Genomic DNA, 18,809 nt, shown 5'->3' with positions numbered 1-18,809 from the left:
GAGATAATAATATTACTTTAAATTTAATACTCTAGTTTGTACATTCGAAAGATGGATTCCTTCCTAAACAAATGTATACTACTCATTTTAAAAACATCTGTAAATACATATTATAATTGCTTACAATTAAATTTACAAAATATATTTCATTAATATATATAAATGATGATGATGATTGAAATTCATGAGGAAGATCCTGATGAATTTTGACCGCAGCGGTCATTGTCATCTGGACGGATACATTTTTTTTTTTATAGAATAGGAAGGCGGACGAGCATATGGGCCACCTGATGGTAAATGGTCACCAAACGCCCTTAGACAATGGCATTGAAAAAAATGTCAACCATCGCTTACATAGCCGATGCGTCACCAACCTTCGGAACTAAGATGTTATATACCTTGTGCCTGTAATTACACTGGTTCACTCACCCTAACAACCGGAACACAACAATACCAAGTACTGCTGTTTTGCGGTAGAATATCTGATAAGTGGGTGGTACCTACCCAGACGAGCTTGCACAAAGCCCTACCATCATTAAAATACAGTGTATGCGCAAACACAAATTACCTCTACATTCCTTCAACTTAATAATCCGATGGGACGGCAAATTGGACAAGACCAAAAAGAGAAGAGACATGGGGGCGGCTACTACAATTTTCTTGTTAGAAAATCCCTCTTGACTGTTTATTGACCCGATTCAGTTACTCATGCCCTTCAGCCTTTAATCAAGCCAGAAGACAAACGATGCAAGTGGAATTTCTAATTACTAATATTATAAATGCGTTGGTCAATTTGTTTGTTACTCTTTCAACTCTTAACTACTTAACTGAACAGAGGACATAGGGTACCTTACACATCCGGAATAGAACCATTTATCTTCTTTTTTTTTTTTTTTTATAGTATAGGAAGGCGGACGAGCATATGGGCCACCTGATGGTAAGTGGTCACCAACGCTCTTAGACATTAGCATTGTAAGAAATGTCAACCATCGCTTACATATCCAATGCGCCACCAACCTTGGGAACTAAGATTTTATGTCCCTTGTGCCTGTAATTACACTGGCTCACTCACCCTTCAAACCGGAACACAACAATACCAAGTATTGCTGTTTTGCGGTAGAATATCTGATGAGTGGGTGGTACCTACCCAGACGAGCTTGCACAAAGCCCTACCACCAGTAAAAATCTAGTGGAATTACTACAACAATTTTATACTGTTTACTTATTTTCAAGCGTATGCAGAATGTATTGGAAGCAATTTAAAGAGTAAACTACTGAGTTTCTTGGCCGGTTGTTCTTGGAAGAATCCATAATACGACAAACTTGTGGTAACTACAGACAGGACAGGCTTGTTAAATACACACACACATGTGGCAGAATTTCAGTGACATTAGACACATGCAGGTTTCCTCACGATGTTGTCCTTCACCGTATAGCACGAGATGAATTATAATCATAAATTAAGCACATAAAAATTCAGTGGTGCTTGCCCGGGCATGAACTCACGATCATTGGTTATGATTCATGAGTTCTTACCACTGGGCCATCTCGGTATTATATAGTATATATATATATAATGCTTGTATTTGTTTATTGAATTAAATATAGAATTAAATAAATATTAAATATATGTATAATTTAATGATTTGTTTATTTTTTTTAATTTATTATAAAAAACCGTAAACAGTACATTTGCTTATGAAAAAATGTAAGAGTCCTTCAGTCAAAGAAGTTATCTAAATTGCTAAAGTGAAGAACATTCGTCCCTAATTACGGCCATCCAACGACTAGTAACGAAATATAAATTTGTTATAATTTATATAGATTATATCAGCAGAAATAAATATTAAGGTAACACGTTATTTATGTGAAATTACATAATTCTTCAAAAAGCTTTTTTACAAATTTACAATTTTACGAAAACCTATCTTCAAGCCTAAGTATTAGCTGTTATTTAGATTTGTTTACTCATTCAAATTAATTGCCAACACAATTATCTACATTTTTAATCCCGACAAATTGATGGGTCCTGTCTATCCAAAGCGACCCGTTTCACCCGATAATTATCTCTTGGCGTGACTTAAATAATTCGTTATCCATTGTCGCGTAAATCCGGATGCGTCCCAGCTTGTTAGTAACTAAAGCGGTATTGAAGTGGTAAATGCGTGTAGTTTATTTTGTGTTTCTTTTTTTTTGAATTGGTCCGTGACGCTTGCTCCCGGCGGATGCGGCAGGTAGACACGCACACATTTACAACTCGTTTATTGTCGGTTAAATAAAAAGCACTAATCCAGTAGCGGGTTCCGGAGATAAATATGAAGAGATACGTATTGCTTGTTGGTCTTTTTGAAAACTTGTTTGAATTCGACTTGCAAGTGAGTTGTTAATTATTGGTTTTAAAAATTGATTTAAAGTTTTCTCTGCATCGTCTGTCTGTGGAGATAAAATAAAACATATAACATGTTTATAATTTTATAGCATTTGATAGTTCAATCTTTCTGTCGAAGCTTCAAAGTGAAATAAAAAGAAATTGGTAATAATTTTAACATAATGATGACTGAAGTAATAATAAATACATTAAATACGACTTTAAAAAAAAAAGACTAAAAATGCAATTATCCATATTGATTTACGTTAAAAAATTCAATAGATTTTGTCATCGGTAGTTGCGGATCTCAAAACTTAAAACCGGTCAATCGAACTGGGAACTCGGTATCCCTTAATGGATGTATGTTTGTGTGTGTTGTGTGTACACATCAATTTCACAGTAACTCGTCAGTAGGTTTTCTAATAGAAAAAGTGATGTTTGTAACTATTGATCAATAAGAGCTAAAAAAATATTTGAAAAGTTAAAATTATCCTTCCTATATATATTTAGATAGATTTTGATTTATAACAAATTGTTCGTAAAGTAATAATTAATAGTTTTATCGATAATTAACCGTTTTAACTTGTACCAAGTATCGTCTATGTCCATAAATCAACTCAGACTATTTTGTAATGGTGATCACTCTTGTCCGCAATTTCTAAGTTAAATTGATTTGACAGTATTATTAATGTTGCTATCTCTTTCTCGTTTGTTGGAAGAAAGCAGATAGCAAGTCTTCTTAGATCTGCAAAATTATGAATCTTGATTAATATGCTAATATATATAATAAAATATGTTAAGATGCCGAATATTTTTTTGTCGTTGTTTTAACGTCTAGATAACGTAAGATACGTTATCGACATGTACCTACTTTTAATAAGTTAATTATTTATTAAATTTAATAAATAATTAACTTATTAAAAGTAGGTATTATAATTTAAAAAAAAAATTTTCAATTATTTATTATGCCATTATGTCTCAGACAAAATTAGTTTAGAATCTTTAATATCCTATATGTATTTATTTTTATTTTTATTTTTACACTTTATTGCACCCAAACTTAAAACTAAAAATTACAAAAAAAAAAAAAAAGTTGCATGGGGTGCAACAGACGGCCTTATCGCTAAGCAGCGATCTCTTCCAGGCAACGTATGTATATATGTATGTGTCTATGAAAATACATAATGTATGTATTTATTCGAGTCACTAACGGAATGAAATTCCAAGATGTCAAGTCATCATTTGGACTTCCAAAAATCGAACCGGCCGCAAGAAATTTATTAGCTGTACGTATAATGTACTATTGTATGTATGTATAATATACTATTTTATGAAACTAATAAAAGTAATTTTCTACGGAGCGTATTGTTTTGATGGACTGGATTGCTAATGCAAGATAACAGAACTCGTAATTATAACGACAGATGATTTTTTATCTCGATTGTAAATGCAGGGTAAAATATTACTTGTAAATAAAATAAGCTTTAAAGTTGATAAATTGAGTCTGCTATCTTTAATGTTTGTTTTTATTGCGTATAGTCTGGCGTCTGCTTCGTTTTTTCAATCCACTCAATCCATTATAACGTCGTTTTATATCCAAATTGAGAAAAACATTAATATACAATTGTCTTAATTGCGTAAAAGAAAATTATGTGAATTGGAATTATTTTTTGTATAAGATAAGGTCAGAGATAAGACAAGCAATTTAAACTGGAGAGTAGTTAAAATAGGAATTGTTAAATATGTACAAAGTTGCTCTCTCGGGAGAAACACGACTTTATTTTCGTGGAATTTGGCTTAATCTCAAAAACTAATGAAGTACTTGCATGACATTTGAGTTTAACTTCTTTTACACAACATATACTGTACTGTACTGTAATGTAAATTTTGTGCGTTTATTTTTGCAATTTTGATATTACAAATGTTTTCGCGATTAAATGAATCGTGTGTATAATTTTTGATTTAGAAAAAAGTATGATTTAACATATAGATTATTTTCTGCATAACAATTATTGACATTGGCGAAGCAAATGCTTACTGTATAAATGCTAGCTTACAGAGAAACGATTTTAATGTCTTAAGTGGAATAAGGCAACAGGTAACAATCATAAAGTAATCAACATTTCTGCAGTTGGTAGGATCATATATAGACTCGTCTGCACCATTTCTTTAATTATTTATTTTATCTTTTTATGTGAAGGATGCGTAATCCTGTGGAATTAAGTACACAAGGTACATAATAGCTTAAGTTCTATGGTGGACTGTCCATTAAATTGCCAACGTTTATCAATCGTGACTTGACGAATATTTTATCGTAATTTTCCCAGTTTTATATATAGATTTTTTATGTCACATTCAGTGAGAAGATGTATATGAATATTTTAAATTCTTCGAACTATTAATGCCTCGTAAGAAATATCTGATAATTTCACAACCCACATTCAAAATGCATACATAAAATTTTAGTGTCGAATTAAATTGAGCTTACCGTTCTTAGTTTTAAGATTCAGTTTTGGGATTAAAAAATAAATAAAAAGTACAATATTAATCAAGTCAGATTGGATGCGTCATTCACATTTCAAGATTAAAATGTGTGGATAATAATATTTCAAGGACATCGAGGTACGTTCGTTAGCCGCTATATGATAGGTGGAATGTTGATAAAAAATGCCCGATTATTTTTATTTCATCCATTTAACTTGCTACACTGCCTGATTTGGTTTTCGATTACGTAATAATGTTCGGTAAAAAACTCGTCAACATGCATTTGGAAGTTCATAAGCAGTTGAATATTAAATAGAGCTTTTAATCTTGTTTCTAGGTTAAGTGTATTAAAGCTGAATATGTGTTTTTTAAATTTTTGGCATTGTTTGTTAAACCTTATGTTTTTGTATTTCTGAAACACGCTCCTTAAGAGGTGGTGGATATAAAGCAAAATTATTTTTTTATTTGATTTTGCACAGGTTGCCATCTAGTTTAAAGTTAAAAATAAAATATTTGAAGTATACACACTATATTTTGAATAGTTGTGTTTGATCAGAAACATTAAAGAATTTTTTTTTTATTTATACTCGTAATGAAATTCATTCAAGGTTATTGTGACAAAACTGAATAAATAATTAAATTAAAAAATATTCAAGTACTTCCTCTAGATACTTTTTGTAAGACCATCTCGTTTTATTTTTATAACGAAAAAAAGCTTTCAGCTCTTACTACATTTTATTTTCGCAAAAATTAACGTCCCTTGTTGCATCTCACCCATTTTTTAAATATATATTTGTGTCTTAAATTAGTCGCTGCGGGTCTGTTGAGACGAGAGAACTACGGAAAAAATTACAGGATTTTGTATTTATTATTATATTACAGTTTAAAATAAATATATTTAATTTATATTTTGTGTAAAAATTATGCAATTTATTTTGTTGATGGTGCGTTTTGGTGGTAATACCGACTCGTAGGGCATGCCTGCAAACGACGTGACGCTATCTCTACCCCCCCATGCGTGCATGGCGCGTATACTATATAATTCGTTGCTATATTATTAATATAAAAAAGAAAATTATATTTAATTTATTAACGAAAATCTTAATGTTTTTATTTATTTTATTCCACATTTATTTATAGGTTGTTTTTTTGTACAATAAACCATCGTCAACATTCGTGTTATTATTAAATACCTTGAAAGTTATCTTGTAAGTCATGAAAATATTATAAAATGTAATATTAACGATGACGTATTTGATGAATGAAAATAAACACTGCTAAGGATTAACTATTGTGATTATAATTCGCAGAAATCGAAATGGAATTCACGAAATATCCAGAATCAGTGACAGCACCAGTCGGCGATGAAGTCACGTTCGAGTGTGCTGTAAGAGTACCTGGGGAACGCTTGGCCTGGAGGTGGCGGCCTGACAATGGTTTATGGACAGATTGGAATAATGTTTCTGGGACCAATGACAAAGACAGCGTCTCTACACGTCTCGTCGTTCAGATTAAAGAGGACACGCCTACTGCTTTGTATCAAGTAAGTGAAGTTGAAGATTTCAGATCAAACGATTGATTTTCAAAGACGATTGAATTTAGGTTACAAGAATAACACAAATACTTAAGATTATACATATATTTTTATCAAAATTCATATTTATTCTTAGTTCACATTTCTTAGATTTTCTATTATCTGACAGCTAAAAACTGGGGACATAGTTCTTTACATTAATTAATCAAACTGATCAGTTATTACATGTCGCCTTTTAAGTGAATAAGTCATTTCAAATAACGAAGAATAATAATGTTTCATTCGATTGTTAATTTGATTGAATACCAAATGTTTTTTATTTATTTAATAAATATATTTAACCAGAAGCCAATCAGTCCGACCACATTTCGGCTACAATGGATTCGTCGAAGTATTCCAGGAATGAGATTCAATAGTATCGAGTCAACGACAAGAGAAAAGACGAAAGAATGCTGAAATCGATCCAAGTTTTCGAGAATAATTATCGTAAAGAATTCTTACAGAAAACAATTAGCCAGACCTTAAATTGGTTGAACAAGAAATAATTACATTTCCAATTCACTGATCCAGTTCACATACGTATTTCGTTGTAAACAAAAACGATTTATTTGTTAAATTTTGCTTGAACATGGTTAAAAGCTATACTTTGTTAACGTTTTTTTTGCGGTTATTATTGGTACGAAATACCCACAGATATATATATATATATATATATATATATATATATATATATATATATATATATATATATATATATATATTTTAATTTTAGTAACGTTTGTTTTATGTGTAAAAAGTAGTTTCGCCGGCGGCTTCACCGTTTGTTAGGGGCTGGTTTTAGGTATAAAAATGGAGGCTATGTCTTTACTTGGAGTTCAAGCCTGCATCATAAAAAATTCATCAAATTCAGGCACGGATTTAGAGATCCAAGGCCCTAGTCACTTTGTGATTTGAGGTCCCTATTCCGAAGCGGTTTGAGTAAAATTATATTATTTTTATTTATTTATTTTTGGCTAGGTAGGATCTCTCGGTTAATAGTGCCCCTAGGCCTTTGCCTTGTAGGCTAATGTAATTCGGTTCAGCCATTTAACCGTGAAAGTGTATTAGACAAAGGGACACATTTACTTTTGCAATTATAATAGAATTAGCTATTGATGACGAATAAATCTTGGTGTATAATATAAACTGAAATAGCGTCTTTCATTGAAAATGATTATATGTGATGTCATTGACTGAAAAAATACATATTAAGCGAGGATTTGAAAAACAATATCAAATATGTGTGCGATATTTAAAGTTTTTTTTTTTAAATATACATATTTACGATAAATATTGTTTTCAGTGCATTGTGTGGTATGGATCAATCATTTTAGTGTCAATTCCTGCACGACTTTCAATCGCAAAGATTGATCTTCATAAGAATACTCAAGAGAGGCGAGTTATAACTGCTCCACTCCACAACACTGTAGTGTTACATTGCAAGGAACCACTCTCTGAGCCTCCAGCTAGGTTGAGCTGGTGGAAGGAAACGTCTGCGGTTTGTTGAACTTTATATATTACCCCAGATTGGTTAAACAATAGTTTGTTAATTTTTAGAAGAAATTAAATGGTGTTCCGATTACCTTACTTGGAAAAGTTTAAAGAGGAAGGTAGGCCTCAGCCTAACAGTGGATGATTTACAGGCTGTTAGTGAAACATTAATGTTATTTCATTCTATCAATTTTTTAATTAAAAGTAATGGTGATTATTTTAGGGTGCCAGAAAATCAATAGAAACTCCTAATGGCGTTCTTGTTATAAATAACGCTACAATAGAAGATAGTGGTACATATGGCTGCATGGCTACCAATGATATCAGTGATCAAACCGTTGATTTACCTGAGAGGACTTACCTGAAAGTTCAACATGAAGGGCACGACGGACTTAGGTAAGTTTCAAGGGTAACACTTCAAACAATGAAGATTTAATCCAAATATAAATCAGCAATAATATTTAAACGATTCTTTAAATTTTGCCAAACTAGTATGCAATAAATAAATTATAAAAAAAAATATAGTTATTGATTAATTTGTTGTCGTTCTTCTTAATTCTATATTAATATATATATGCTCGTATTGTTAAACTATCTGATTTGATGAGTTTTGCTCAACAGATTTCTCGAATCAGCTGAATATGTAGGGACAGTGGACAAAGAGGGTGTGCTCACTGTACCAGTTGCACCAGAGGATACGTTGAGATTATGGTGCGGACTCGTGGGAACACCACCACCACGGATCGAGTGGAGTAAAGGCACTGATATTATACCTGGAAATTCACACAGTCTTGTCGTGGAACAGTTTAGTAATGAGCACGAGGTTATTATAAAGTTTCATAATTAAACTTAAGAATAATCAATTAAAATGTATGACTTAGCATAATAGTTAGTATTAAATTTATCCGTTTGCTACTTATATTATATACGTGAGTATGATTTATTAGGGCATCTACTCCTGCTCGGCGAACGGTATTCGCCGGCTATGGAAAGTCATAGCTCTTCAACCTCCGCACTGGGAGGGTTCCGCTGGCAGCGCTAATGCTAGTGAGGGTTCTGAAGCGCGTATCACATGCGGAATCCCGCACGGACAACCAGCGCCCATTATTCATTGGGTCCTAAACGCTGAGCTGATTAAAACTGGAAAAGACATTAAAGCCACAGGTAAGTGAACACGTAAATAAGTAGCGTAAATATACATATACAATAATAATAGCATTTTTGAATCGAATTGGCTTAAATCAATATTCCGTACCGTACCGTAACAGCCTGTGAATGTCCCACTGCTGGGCTAAAGGCCTCCTCTCCTCGTTTTGAGGAGAAGGTTTGGAGCTTATTCCACCACGCTGCTCCAATGCGGGTTGGTAGAATTCACATGTGGCAGAACTTCAGTGAAATTAGACACATGCAGGTTTCCTCACGATGTTTTCCTTCACCGTAAAGCACGAGATGAATTATAATCACAAATTAAGCACATGAAAATTCAGTGATGCTTGCCCGGGTTTGAACCCACGATCATCGGTTAAGATTCACGCGTTCTTACCACAGGGCCATCTCGGCTTTTATAATCAATATTCATAGTACCTTTATTATCTATATATCTTTAAGCTGCGTATACATAACGCACGGCAAACCCTCGTTATTTATACGCAGCTTTATGCTAATTAGTATAAAAATTATAAATATTGCTTATAATACTAATTTCGTCCAGTCTAGCGTTTAAGGTAGAATTTAACAAAAGATCGATTCAAGAGTTCTGTGTTTTTTGTCAATTAATATTTATTTATTTTTATTTAATAACAAAATCACTATATTAACAAATATTTTATGATACTTAATAGAAAAACGGTTCTATACATTCAAACTTATTTTTATTTATATTACTTTCGAATAATGATTTTAAAATATCTTAGATGGTATTAAAATTGAAATATAAATAAAACTTATACAAGAGATCAGCGAGCTTCACTCGCCTTAAGACAATGTCTTAATTGATAAATAAACAAAATACTGTATAAACCTTGAGTAATGTAAAAATAAATAAAGCAAGGCGGGTTTTTAATACAATTGTAATTGGTAATGACTAAATGAATAAAGTTACAAACAAAATGGAATGAACGCTAATCAAGTTCAACTGTAATTATTAACTCCTTGTATTGTTTACGACAATGAACTAACTTCAAAAGTGCTAGCTCAAGTAACTTTAAAGAAGTTATTTAAAGCTGACTCGGACTCGAAGCTTTCTTCTCTATCCTTGTTCATAATTAGAGACTTTTTCTCTGACCTCAATTTAACCTGCATTTAAGCTTATCTAAATGATTTTAAACGTAATAATAATACTTATTACAAACTTGATATTTGGTTGGTAAAGGTTTAATTAGATTATACAATAAAAGTTTCGATGTAACGATGGGTAGTGCGTCTTGAAATTTTAATCTCATACTAAAATCAATGAAGATTCTATAAATGAATATATAAACGTTTTTACGATAACATAGGGGGTACTATGTTTAATAAAACGAACTTTTATAGCATTGGTATGATCAATATGATATTAAAAGTTTTTAAACCATAGAATAGGGTTCTTAAGTATGGTAACCGACCTAAATAAACTTATAATTAATGATTAATATTTATTAGAAAAGTAAGGTTATTTCAATGCATGCATAACTTATAGCTTGAAATCTGAATGTAGCCTTTTAAAATAAGCGTAACTTTTACTGCCATTGGCGGCAGTAAATACGGGAATCAAATGAATCGAACATACTAGAACTTTTAAATTGCTAGCCTGGGCAATTTAACGATTGATTTATTGAGTTTAATTAACAGACTGTAAAACTTTTGGATAACGCTCTCAACACTTCGCGATGTCATTGGTTATTGTTTATCGTCCGTAGACTCTGAGCTAGTGATCCAACGTGTGGAGAAGCGTCACGCGGGTATCGTGCAGTGCTTCGCGTGCAACGCGCTTGGCTGTGCGTACGACGCCGCGCTGCTCACCGTCGTGCCCGTGCAGATCTCTGACCAGGTCCTCTATTGTTTTCTTATAAGTTGTATCCACATATAATTTGGCATCGACCTCCGGAACTAAAAAATGCCTGCCTTAGTGCCTGTAATTACATTACTAAGTAGTGCTTTTTAGTGGTAGAATAAGTGATGTTTCGATGGTACCGACCTGGACTGGCTGTACGAAGCCGAATATTTTTTTTTTCTATGGATACATTTTATTATTGCACCTAATCTGCACGTGATTTTGCATTCTTAGTACAAATTGGGTATGTATTGTAATTAAACGAAAATTACAGGATTATTCAGCGGAGACCCCGAAGACGATGCACATATCTTCACAGCCTCCAAAGAGACATAATAGGAAAAATTCAAGAAAACATAAAGGTATTTTATTTTTTATTCTAAAAAACTCACGATTACTTAAATAAAACAAAAACTAATTTAACTTATCCAACACATTGTAACCAGAACGAGTTGTACTTTGTTATGCCTTTAAGACAATACTTGTCTAGTATTTTAGCCTGGATTCCAGACTTCTTAGTACTGTTCCGGCTTCTTAGTTTAGACCGTTGTTCCGGCGTCTTAGTTAGATAAGTATATGAAATCTAAGCAAAAATACTTAAATCTATTTAAACCCGCTTCAAATAGTTTTTATTGTTCAGTAAAATATTCTTTATTTCTATAAAAAATTAAAGAGTTAATGACCCATTCCCCATAAAAGATCTTCTCTCTACTTAACGAGAAGCTTGTTCAACCACACTTCTCCAATACAAGTTGCCCAGAACGCGTGAATTTTTACCGATGATCGGGAACTCAAAGCCTGGCACCACTAAATTTTCATATTCCTAATTTGTATTTATAATTTTTTTTTTAATAATTCTTGCTCAGCGGCGAAGGAAAATATCGTAAGGGTGTATATGTCTACTTTCACTGAAATTCTGCCACATATGTCACCAACCCCTATTGGAGCAGCGTGTTAGAATAAGCTCCAAATCTTCTCCTCAAAGGGAGAAATGCTCGCCGCTTTGGGAAATTCACAGGCTTATACTTTAATATTTTATCTTGTTGCAGCGGTTTTGATTCCACCTTCTCGACCGAACGTAACCCGCCTGTCGGATGAAAGTGTAATGGTATCTTGGTCTCATGACAATCACGGCCTTCCTATACAGTTCTACAAAGTAAGTAATTTTAATTGTTATATGTGGCATATGGCAAATTGATATCATGTTAATTTGCTTAAAAGATGAAATTATAATATTTATATATGGATCTTAAGACGCGTCTAAAGATCTACCTTTAAACAATCTAATTTGTCAACATTGTGTCAAGTCTATTATATATCTCGTAAATGTTCTAAATATGTTTTATTTTTTTATTGAGTATAGGCAAAGATTAAATTTATAAGGCCAGCTTTAAAAAATCTGTTTTAAAAGATGACTTAAAGTTCAAACTAAATACTTAACTAAATAAAAATTTAAAAGTATTAAAAGAAATCGATCAAATATTTTAATATTTCTATAAATCTTATCTAATGCCGACTTATTAATACCAACTTTAGGTCCAGTACAGAGAAGTGACGAATTCTTCAAACATCCAGTGGCACACCGAAAATAATGATATTCCCGCTCACATACACTCATTTGAGATTGACGGACTTACTCCCGATAAATATTACAAGTAAGTATTGGCAATACTTTAAAGTTTTATGTGATGAGAGTGTTTAGATATCGTCGCACTAGTTCAAGTACAGTTTCTGTTATTTATTGTTAATCAATAATGACTAAGTACGTGCTGGTTGGCGTGGTTGGTAGAAACTTGCCTTTCACGCCGAAGGTTGGTTCGATTCCCACCCAGGACATTTGTGTGCATGAACATGTCTGTTTGTCCTGAGTCTGGGTGTAATTATCTATATGATTATGTATTGTCTGGGTTCCATAGTGCAAGCTCTGCTTAGTTTGGGATCAGATGGCCGTGTGTGAATAATATCCCAGAATATTATTATATATATAAAAAATAAAAATAGAAAAACTTAAGAATATAGCACAAAACTATTTACTATGGTGAAGATAGGTCAGGCGTTATGAAATAAATGCGGGTATACAAACTTAATTCAATCAATTTATTATGTCAGGACTGGCAGCTAGTATATATTTAGTATATATATGTACATATATTTCTAACTTTATTTAATGTGGATTCAATTAATTAAACCTAAAACAAACAGCATTGTATTATGTGTTTATTTTAAAAATACAATTTCGTTGTTGTTTGTTACTCTGAAATTTTAATTGCGATTTAGTAATTGCTAAACCACAATGCTGTGCAAGTAAATAGATTTATTTTCGGATCGAGATAGTAAACCTATTTATTGTCGATAATCAAATTTCTGCTGGTTTATATTAGCGGAAAACAACTGTTAGCCATTAATATAGAAAATTCGATGTTCAATTTTTCAGCGAATTGGGATATAAATTATACACATCCATATGTTTTTACAAATTGGCTTAAATGTTTTCGTTTGAATTCATTTTAATGCTAAGCTATAAACTTAACATTATTTGAATTACTTCAATGCTTTATTAATTCATAACAATATGTTCCACGGTAGCCATTCTCAAGGGACACTAGCCATTTGCGCCTTACATATTATAGTGCACATGAGTGGACGCAAAAACAAGTGCACACCTAATTCCTTTACTCTTCTAATCCGATGGGACTTGCAACGGCTTTATGTGCCTTCTGGAATACGGGGTGTAAACACTGCCAGCTATCAGACCCCGGACTGCTACTGAGAATTACACGACTGAAAATCCCAATATTTTTATTGACTCGACCCTAAATTTGAAATTAGGAGTCCAGGGTCTGTGCTTTTAAGCAAGCTTGTAGATTATTGTAATAATACGAAGGCAGTAAAATAAACCTGTTGGTAAGTGACCACCACGAAGCAAATCATTAAATAGCATTGCGGTTAGGCAGTGGAATAACAGATGAGTTGGTGGTACTGCTCCCGACGAGTGCAAATCTATCGCCAATTAAAATATTCATTAAATGTGTAAAAGTCGTTCCTAACCGTATAATATATATAATATCATCGTTTGCCTGTGGCTTCGCCTGCGTTTTAGGGGGGATGACCTTTTTATCATTTCGAGAGGCGGCACGGGATCGCTTGCGCATACTACCGTGACGCCCCGACGGTTGGCCCGCCTCTGCAGGCCTCCAAATCCTAGGGGGTTCTCAGGGTACAAAGACCCCCTAACCCCGGCAACACTCTCGCTCCGCTGCCTCCTTCTGCGACATGACATTTTCGTAGAAGGAGACCGTCTCCAACCAGCACTTCTCGCTACCAAGCATGGCGTTTATCACACTTGGCAGCGAGAGATCTTCACCGACTAAGGCCGCCAGGGACAGGCGCTGAGGTCCCCAAGCGGCACACTCTATCAGAGTGTGGCACGCTGTGTCCGAAGGCGCACCACACTCGTGGCAGGAGGGTGTCACCTCCCGCCTCGCTATCCGGTGCAGGTACTTTCTTAACAACCATGTCCGGTAAGTACCTGCGTCAGCCTGAATGTGAGTGTGCCGTGACTCCGTTCCACCCAGCGACTCATGTGGGGGCGGACCGCCTCCACTGTCACGGCCTGCCGAGGGGGACCTCAGGTCCTCCTCCCACCTGCGAATCAAGGCTCGCTGGGCTAGGGCCCTGACTCGCTCAAGCTCCGCCGACCCTGAACGGACGCCGCTTGACCTCGTTTCCACCCGGAACCGGTGCACTTCCTCAAGCACCTCCGCCTGGAGTTCCCAGGGCGGATCGCTCGCGAGAAGTGTCGCTGCCGTCCATGACACCGTACGGTACCCACGTATTGCTCTCACCGCTATGACTCTTTGCGGCCTCCGCAGAAGAGCTCTGTTGCGAGCGGTGAGAGCATCCTCCCAAATGGGTGTACCGTACAACGCCATGGAGCGTACCACGCCAGCGTATAAACGCCGACATGGTGTTTCCGGGCCTCCTACATTCGGTAGGAGGCGGCCCAGGGCGGCAGCAGCGCTTATAAGCTTCGGGCCGAGTTGGATAAAATGCTGCCTGAAGCTCCATCTTCCATCCAGGATCAGGCCCAGATACCTCATCTGGGCTTGCACTTTAATCACCGTCCCTTGGACGGTGATAGACGCCCCTCGAGGGGGATCCCGACGTGGACCGTGGAATAGAAGGGCCTCTGTTTTTGTGACAGAGACCCTCAAGCCCAGCATCCCAATCCGGTCCATTGTGAGCGACACTCCGACCTCGGCCAGGCGGGCCGCATCCTGAAAGGTCCGCCCCGTCGCCGTGATGAGGGTGTCATCCGCGTAGCACATTACCCTCATCCCAGGAAGGATAGGGGCCTTCAGGAGCCAATCGAATCCAACGTTCCACAGGATTGGGCCGAGTACCGACCCCTGTGGAACGCCGCTGCCTACCCAACGCCGGACAAGTCGCCCATCGCCCCCCTCCCAGAGGAGCACTCGGTCCCGGAGGTATGCCCCCAACAGCCTTTTGAGATAGAAAGGCACCCCGTGGTATCGGAGTGACTCCCTTATAGTCTCGAAGGGAAGACTGTTGAAGGCGTTCGCTACGTCCAGCGATACCGCCAGGACTATATCCCTTCGGGCCATCGCCTCCGTGGTCCAGGTATTTAGGGCGTCCATGGCGTCAATGGTTGATCGACCCTCCCTGAACCCGTACTGAGCCTCTGAAAGACCCGGCCCCACCTCGTTGAGGTGCTGAATAAGACGGGCTGCGAGGATCTTCTCGAAGAGCTTGCCCGTCTCATTCAGCAGCACAATTGGCCTATATGCCGAAGGAGAATCGAGTGGACGCCCCTCCTTCGGCAACAGAACCAACTTTCCCTCCTTCCACAACTTCGGAAACTGCCCACTGGAAAGACATTCATCATACAGTTTCCGAAGCCTCCCACCTAGATGTTCCAGAGCGTCACGCAGAACACGCCCTGGAGCCCCGTCCGGACCCGGCGCTGTGGTTCTGGCCCTCAATCGATCGAGGGCCATCTCCATCTCTCGCTCCGTAACGTGTGGTGGAGCGGCACTGTCATCTGTTACAGAGCGAGGGGGCATACTTGGTGGGACGTGTTCGCTTGGTTGGGGAAATAATTCACCAACCAGTCGCAGGAGGAGATCCGGCGGCAACGTTTCCGTCGCAGGGGCACCGTGTGTGCGGAACTTTTCTCGCACACCACGGTACGGGCGTCCCCACGGGTCCCTGTTCAGGCCCACCAGAAGCTCCTCCTTTGCTCTGTCCTTAGCTTGACTTATCACCTGCTGCAGCTCCTTTTTCAGCTGGCGATAAGTGGCCCACAGCCGTCCCTCCAAGTCCGCGTCGAGGCCGTTGTGCCTGCAACAGCGGACGTATGCCCTCCGCGCCCGGTTATATGTCGCCCGAAGCTCCGCTATTTCGGGCGACCACCAGTATACCTGGCGGCGCGGTATCCTGCGCCGGGTCCTCGGCATGGCCGCATCGCACACCTGCTTTAGAGCGCTGCGCATGCGGTCCGCCAGCTACTCGACACTGGCACCCTCCCTCCTTTCCGCGGAACCCCACCGCTGCACGATAGCAGCTTCCCTGACCAGCTCACGATTCAGCTGGCCAAGGGACCACCTGGGGAGCGTGGTTGGCACCCTCAGAGGGTCCGCTGGCCTGCAAAAGGTTGAGATCTCAAACCGGATGTATCTATGGTCCGACAGAGTCTCCACCTCCTCCTCCACTCTCCAATTTCTCACTCTGCGCGCCGCGACAGGCATAGCGAATGATAAGTCCAACACGGACCCTCCCTGCTGCCTCACGCAGGTGTGCACCTGCCCCCCTGTTAAGTAGGGACAGGCTGGAGAGTAGGGCCCACACCTGGACAGCCCTCCCTCGCGGATTCGTGACAGGATTTCCCCAGGCACGTGATTTCGCGTTGAAGTCACCGAGAACCACTATCGGTTTCGGCGACTGCCTGGACACCGCAGCTCTGACAGAACCGAGGTAGCTCTCGAACTCCGCCAGGCCGCGGTTGGGGGAGAAGTACGTTCCTACTACTACGTACTTTCCCCACCCTGCCACTACGTAGCCCGAGCCCCTCTCAATGAGTGAGAGGGAAGGACCCGTACCGCTCCGAGTGAGGACTGCCACGGTGCCGTCCAAGTCCCCTACCCAGTGAGATAAGGGAGGGACGAAATAGGGCTCGCAGGCCACAGCCAGGTCGATTTGCCACACCGCCATGGACTGCAGAAGCAGGTCCTGAGCCCCGGCGCAGTGGTTGACGTTCGTCTGGAGGAAGCTGAGTTTGTCGCTCATGTTGACATGGCTGCTTCCTCATCGGCCTGGCGCCGTCCGACGTTTGTGATGGTGTGATTGCCTAATACCATCTTTCCTTTTGTGATAAGAGGGTTACACTCTCCCAAGCCCATCACGTGCCCAGAGGGTCTTCCAGCGTCCGCACATACTGCACAGTGCAGCTTTCCAGTGCAGGTCGAAGACTTGTCGCCCTCGACACCACACCGGAAGCAAAGCCCACCTCGTTCCGCCTTGGATGGGCAAAGCATCTTCGTGTGTAGGGGGGATGACCTAGTGTTAGGTGAAAAACGTAGGCTTATTTGGGGTTCATGTTTATTTATTTATTTTTAAAAGCACACTTATAACATGCATATAAAGCATTTACATAAGAACTTATAAAACAATAATTTTATATCTAATATGCATGTCTAATATGTGTAATATGTATGTTACTAGTAATTAATATAATTGGCTCTCAAAAGTGCAGCTGATATCCAAATGCGGTGTAATGTTCGAATTGGTGTATGATTAAATTTGCATCTACTACTACAGGGTCTACTTTACGTAGATTAGGGGCGAGAGGGTCTAGCGGTTAGAAAACGCAAAATCTGAACCGAATATTAAGTTTATACAGACTTATTGGTAATTCGACGTATTCCCGTCGGATATCACCTATCTCCTTACGGGAATACGTCGAATTACTAATAACCCTGTATAAAAACACCACCGAAATTTTATGTGCTTGTTATATGTTTAAAATTCATTTCATGCTCTTCAGCGAAATACAACACCGTGAGGAAACCTGTATGTGTATCTACTAACAATTATTATTGTCCTCACAAAGACAGGATGCGATAGCACAGCAGTGGGACATTTACTAGTTTATAAATACTTCTATTCTGCTAGACGGTAGAATAATGCGGATATATTATTTCTTTATTGTATTAAGTTACCTCACTGATCTATTCAACCAATCGAAATTTAGCAATTTTTGTGTTTTTTGATTCAACAGTAACAGTCCCATTGACTAAGGCCTTCTCTTCGTTTTTGAGGAGAAGGTTTGGAGCTTATTCCACCACGCTATTCCAATGCGGTTTGGTGGAACACACATGTGGCAGAATTTCAGTAAAATTAGATACATGCAGGTGTTTTCCTTCACCGCCAAGCATGAGATGAATTTGAACACTAATTAAGCACATAAAAATTCAGTGGTGCTTGCCCGGGTTTGAGCCCACGATCATCGGTTAAGATTCATGCATTCTAACCGCTGGGCCATAATGGATTTGTTGATTAATAACGGATATTATTGAATCTATTCCTAGGTTCCGTATAGCGGCAGTGTATTCAAACCAAGATAACAAACTTGGGAGGAGTAGTGGCAAGTTCTATTTACAACGTGGCGGCTTTCAGAGCCCCCGAGCTCCGGTCCTCGATAAAGCTATTGCATTGTCACCTCACAGCATCCAAATCAATTGGACGGTAAGTAATAATATCAAAGTTTCTTTAAAATAAGCAAGCAATGGTTTATTAAATGTGTGTAGGCTATTTGTCGCGTGTAGTTTTCCTATTAATATATC

At 37.9% G+C, this 18,809-nt stretch overlaps 1 protein-coding gene across 3 annotated transcripts in view; it reads left to right on the top strand.

Moving 5' to 3' along the window:
- Positions 1-18,809, top strand: part of LOC126769392 (interference hedgehog-like) — a 52,411-nt gene that overhangs the window by 24,642 nt on the left and 8,960 nt on the right. For all 3 annotated transcript variants that reach the window (XM_050488146.1, XM_050488147.1, XM_050488148.1), the window contains exons 3-12: positions 6,163-6,395; positions 7,729-7,923; positions 8,140-8,312; positions 8,538-8,739; positions 8,864-9,080; positions 10,814-10,944; positions 11,222-11,309; positions 11,997-12,103; positions 12,484-12,602; positions 18,555-18,711. In XM_050488146.1, coding sequence (XP_050344103.1) covers positions 6,163-6,395; positions 7,729-7,923; positions 8,140-8,312; positions 8,538-8,739; positions 8,864-9,080; positions 10,814-10,944; positions 11,222-11,309; positions 11,997-12,103; positions 12,484-12,602; positions 18,555-18,711 — 1,622 coding nt within the window. The remainder of the gene's footprint in view (positions 1-6,162; positions 6,396-7,728; positions 7,924-8,139; positions 8,313-8,537; positions 8,740-8,863; positions 9,081-10,813; positions 10,945-11,221; positions 11,310-11,996; positions 12,104-12,483; positions 12,603-18,554; positions 18,712-18,809) is intronic.

Source organism: Nymphalis io, chromosome 7, assembly GCF_905147045.1.
Source record: "Nymphalis io chromosome 7, ilAglIoxx1.1, whole genome shotgun sequence".
Taxonomy (NCBI): Eukaryota; Metazoa; Arthropoda; class Insecta; order Lepidoptera; family Nymphalidae; genus Nymphalis; species Nymphalis io.
The sequence above is the reverse complement of the archived record's forward strand: the minus strand, read 5'-3'. Positions and strand labels throughout refer to the sequence as shown.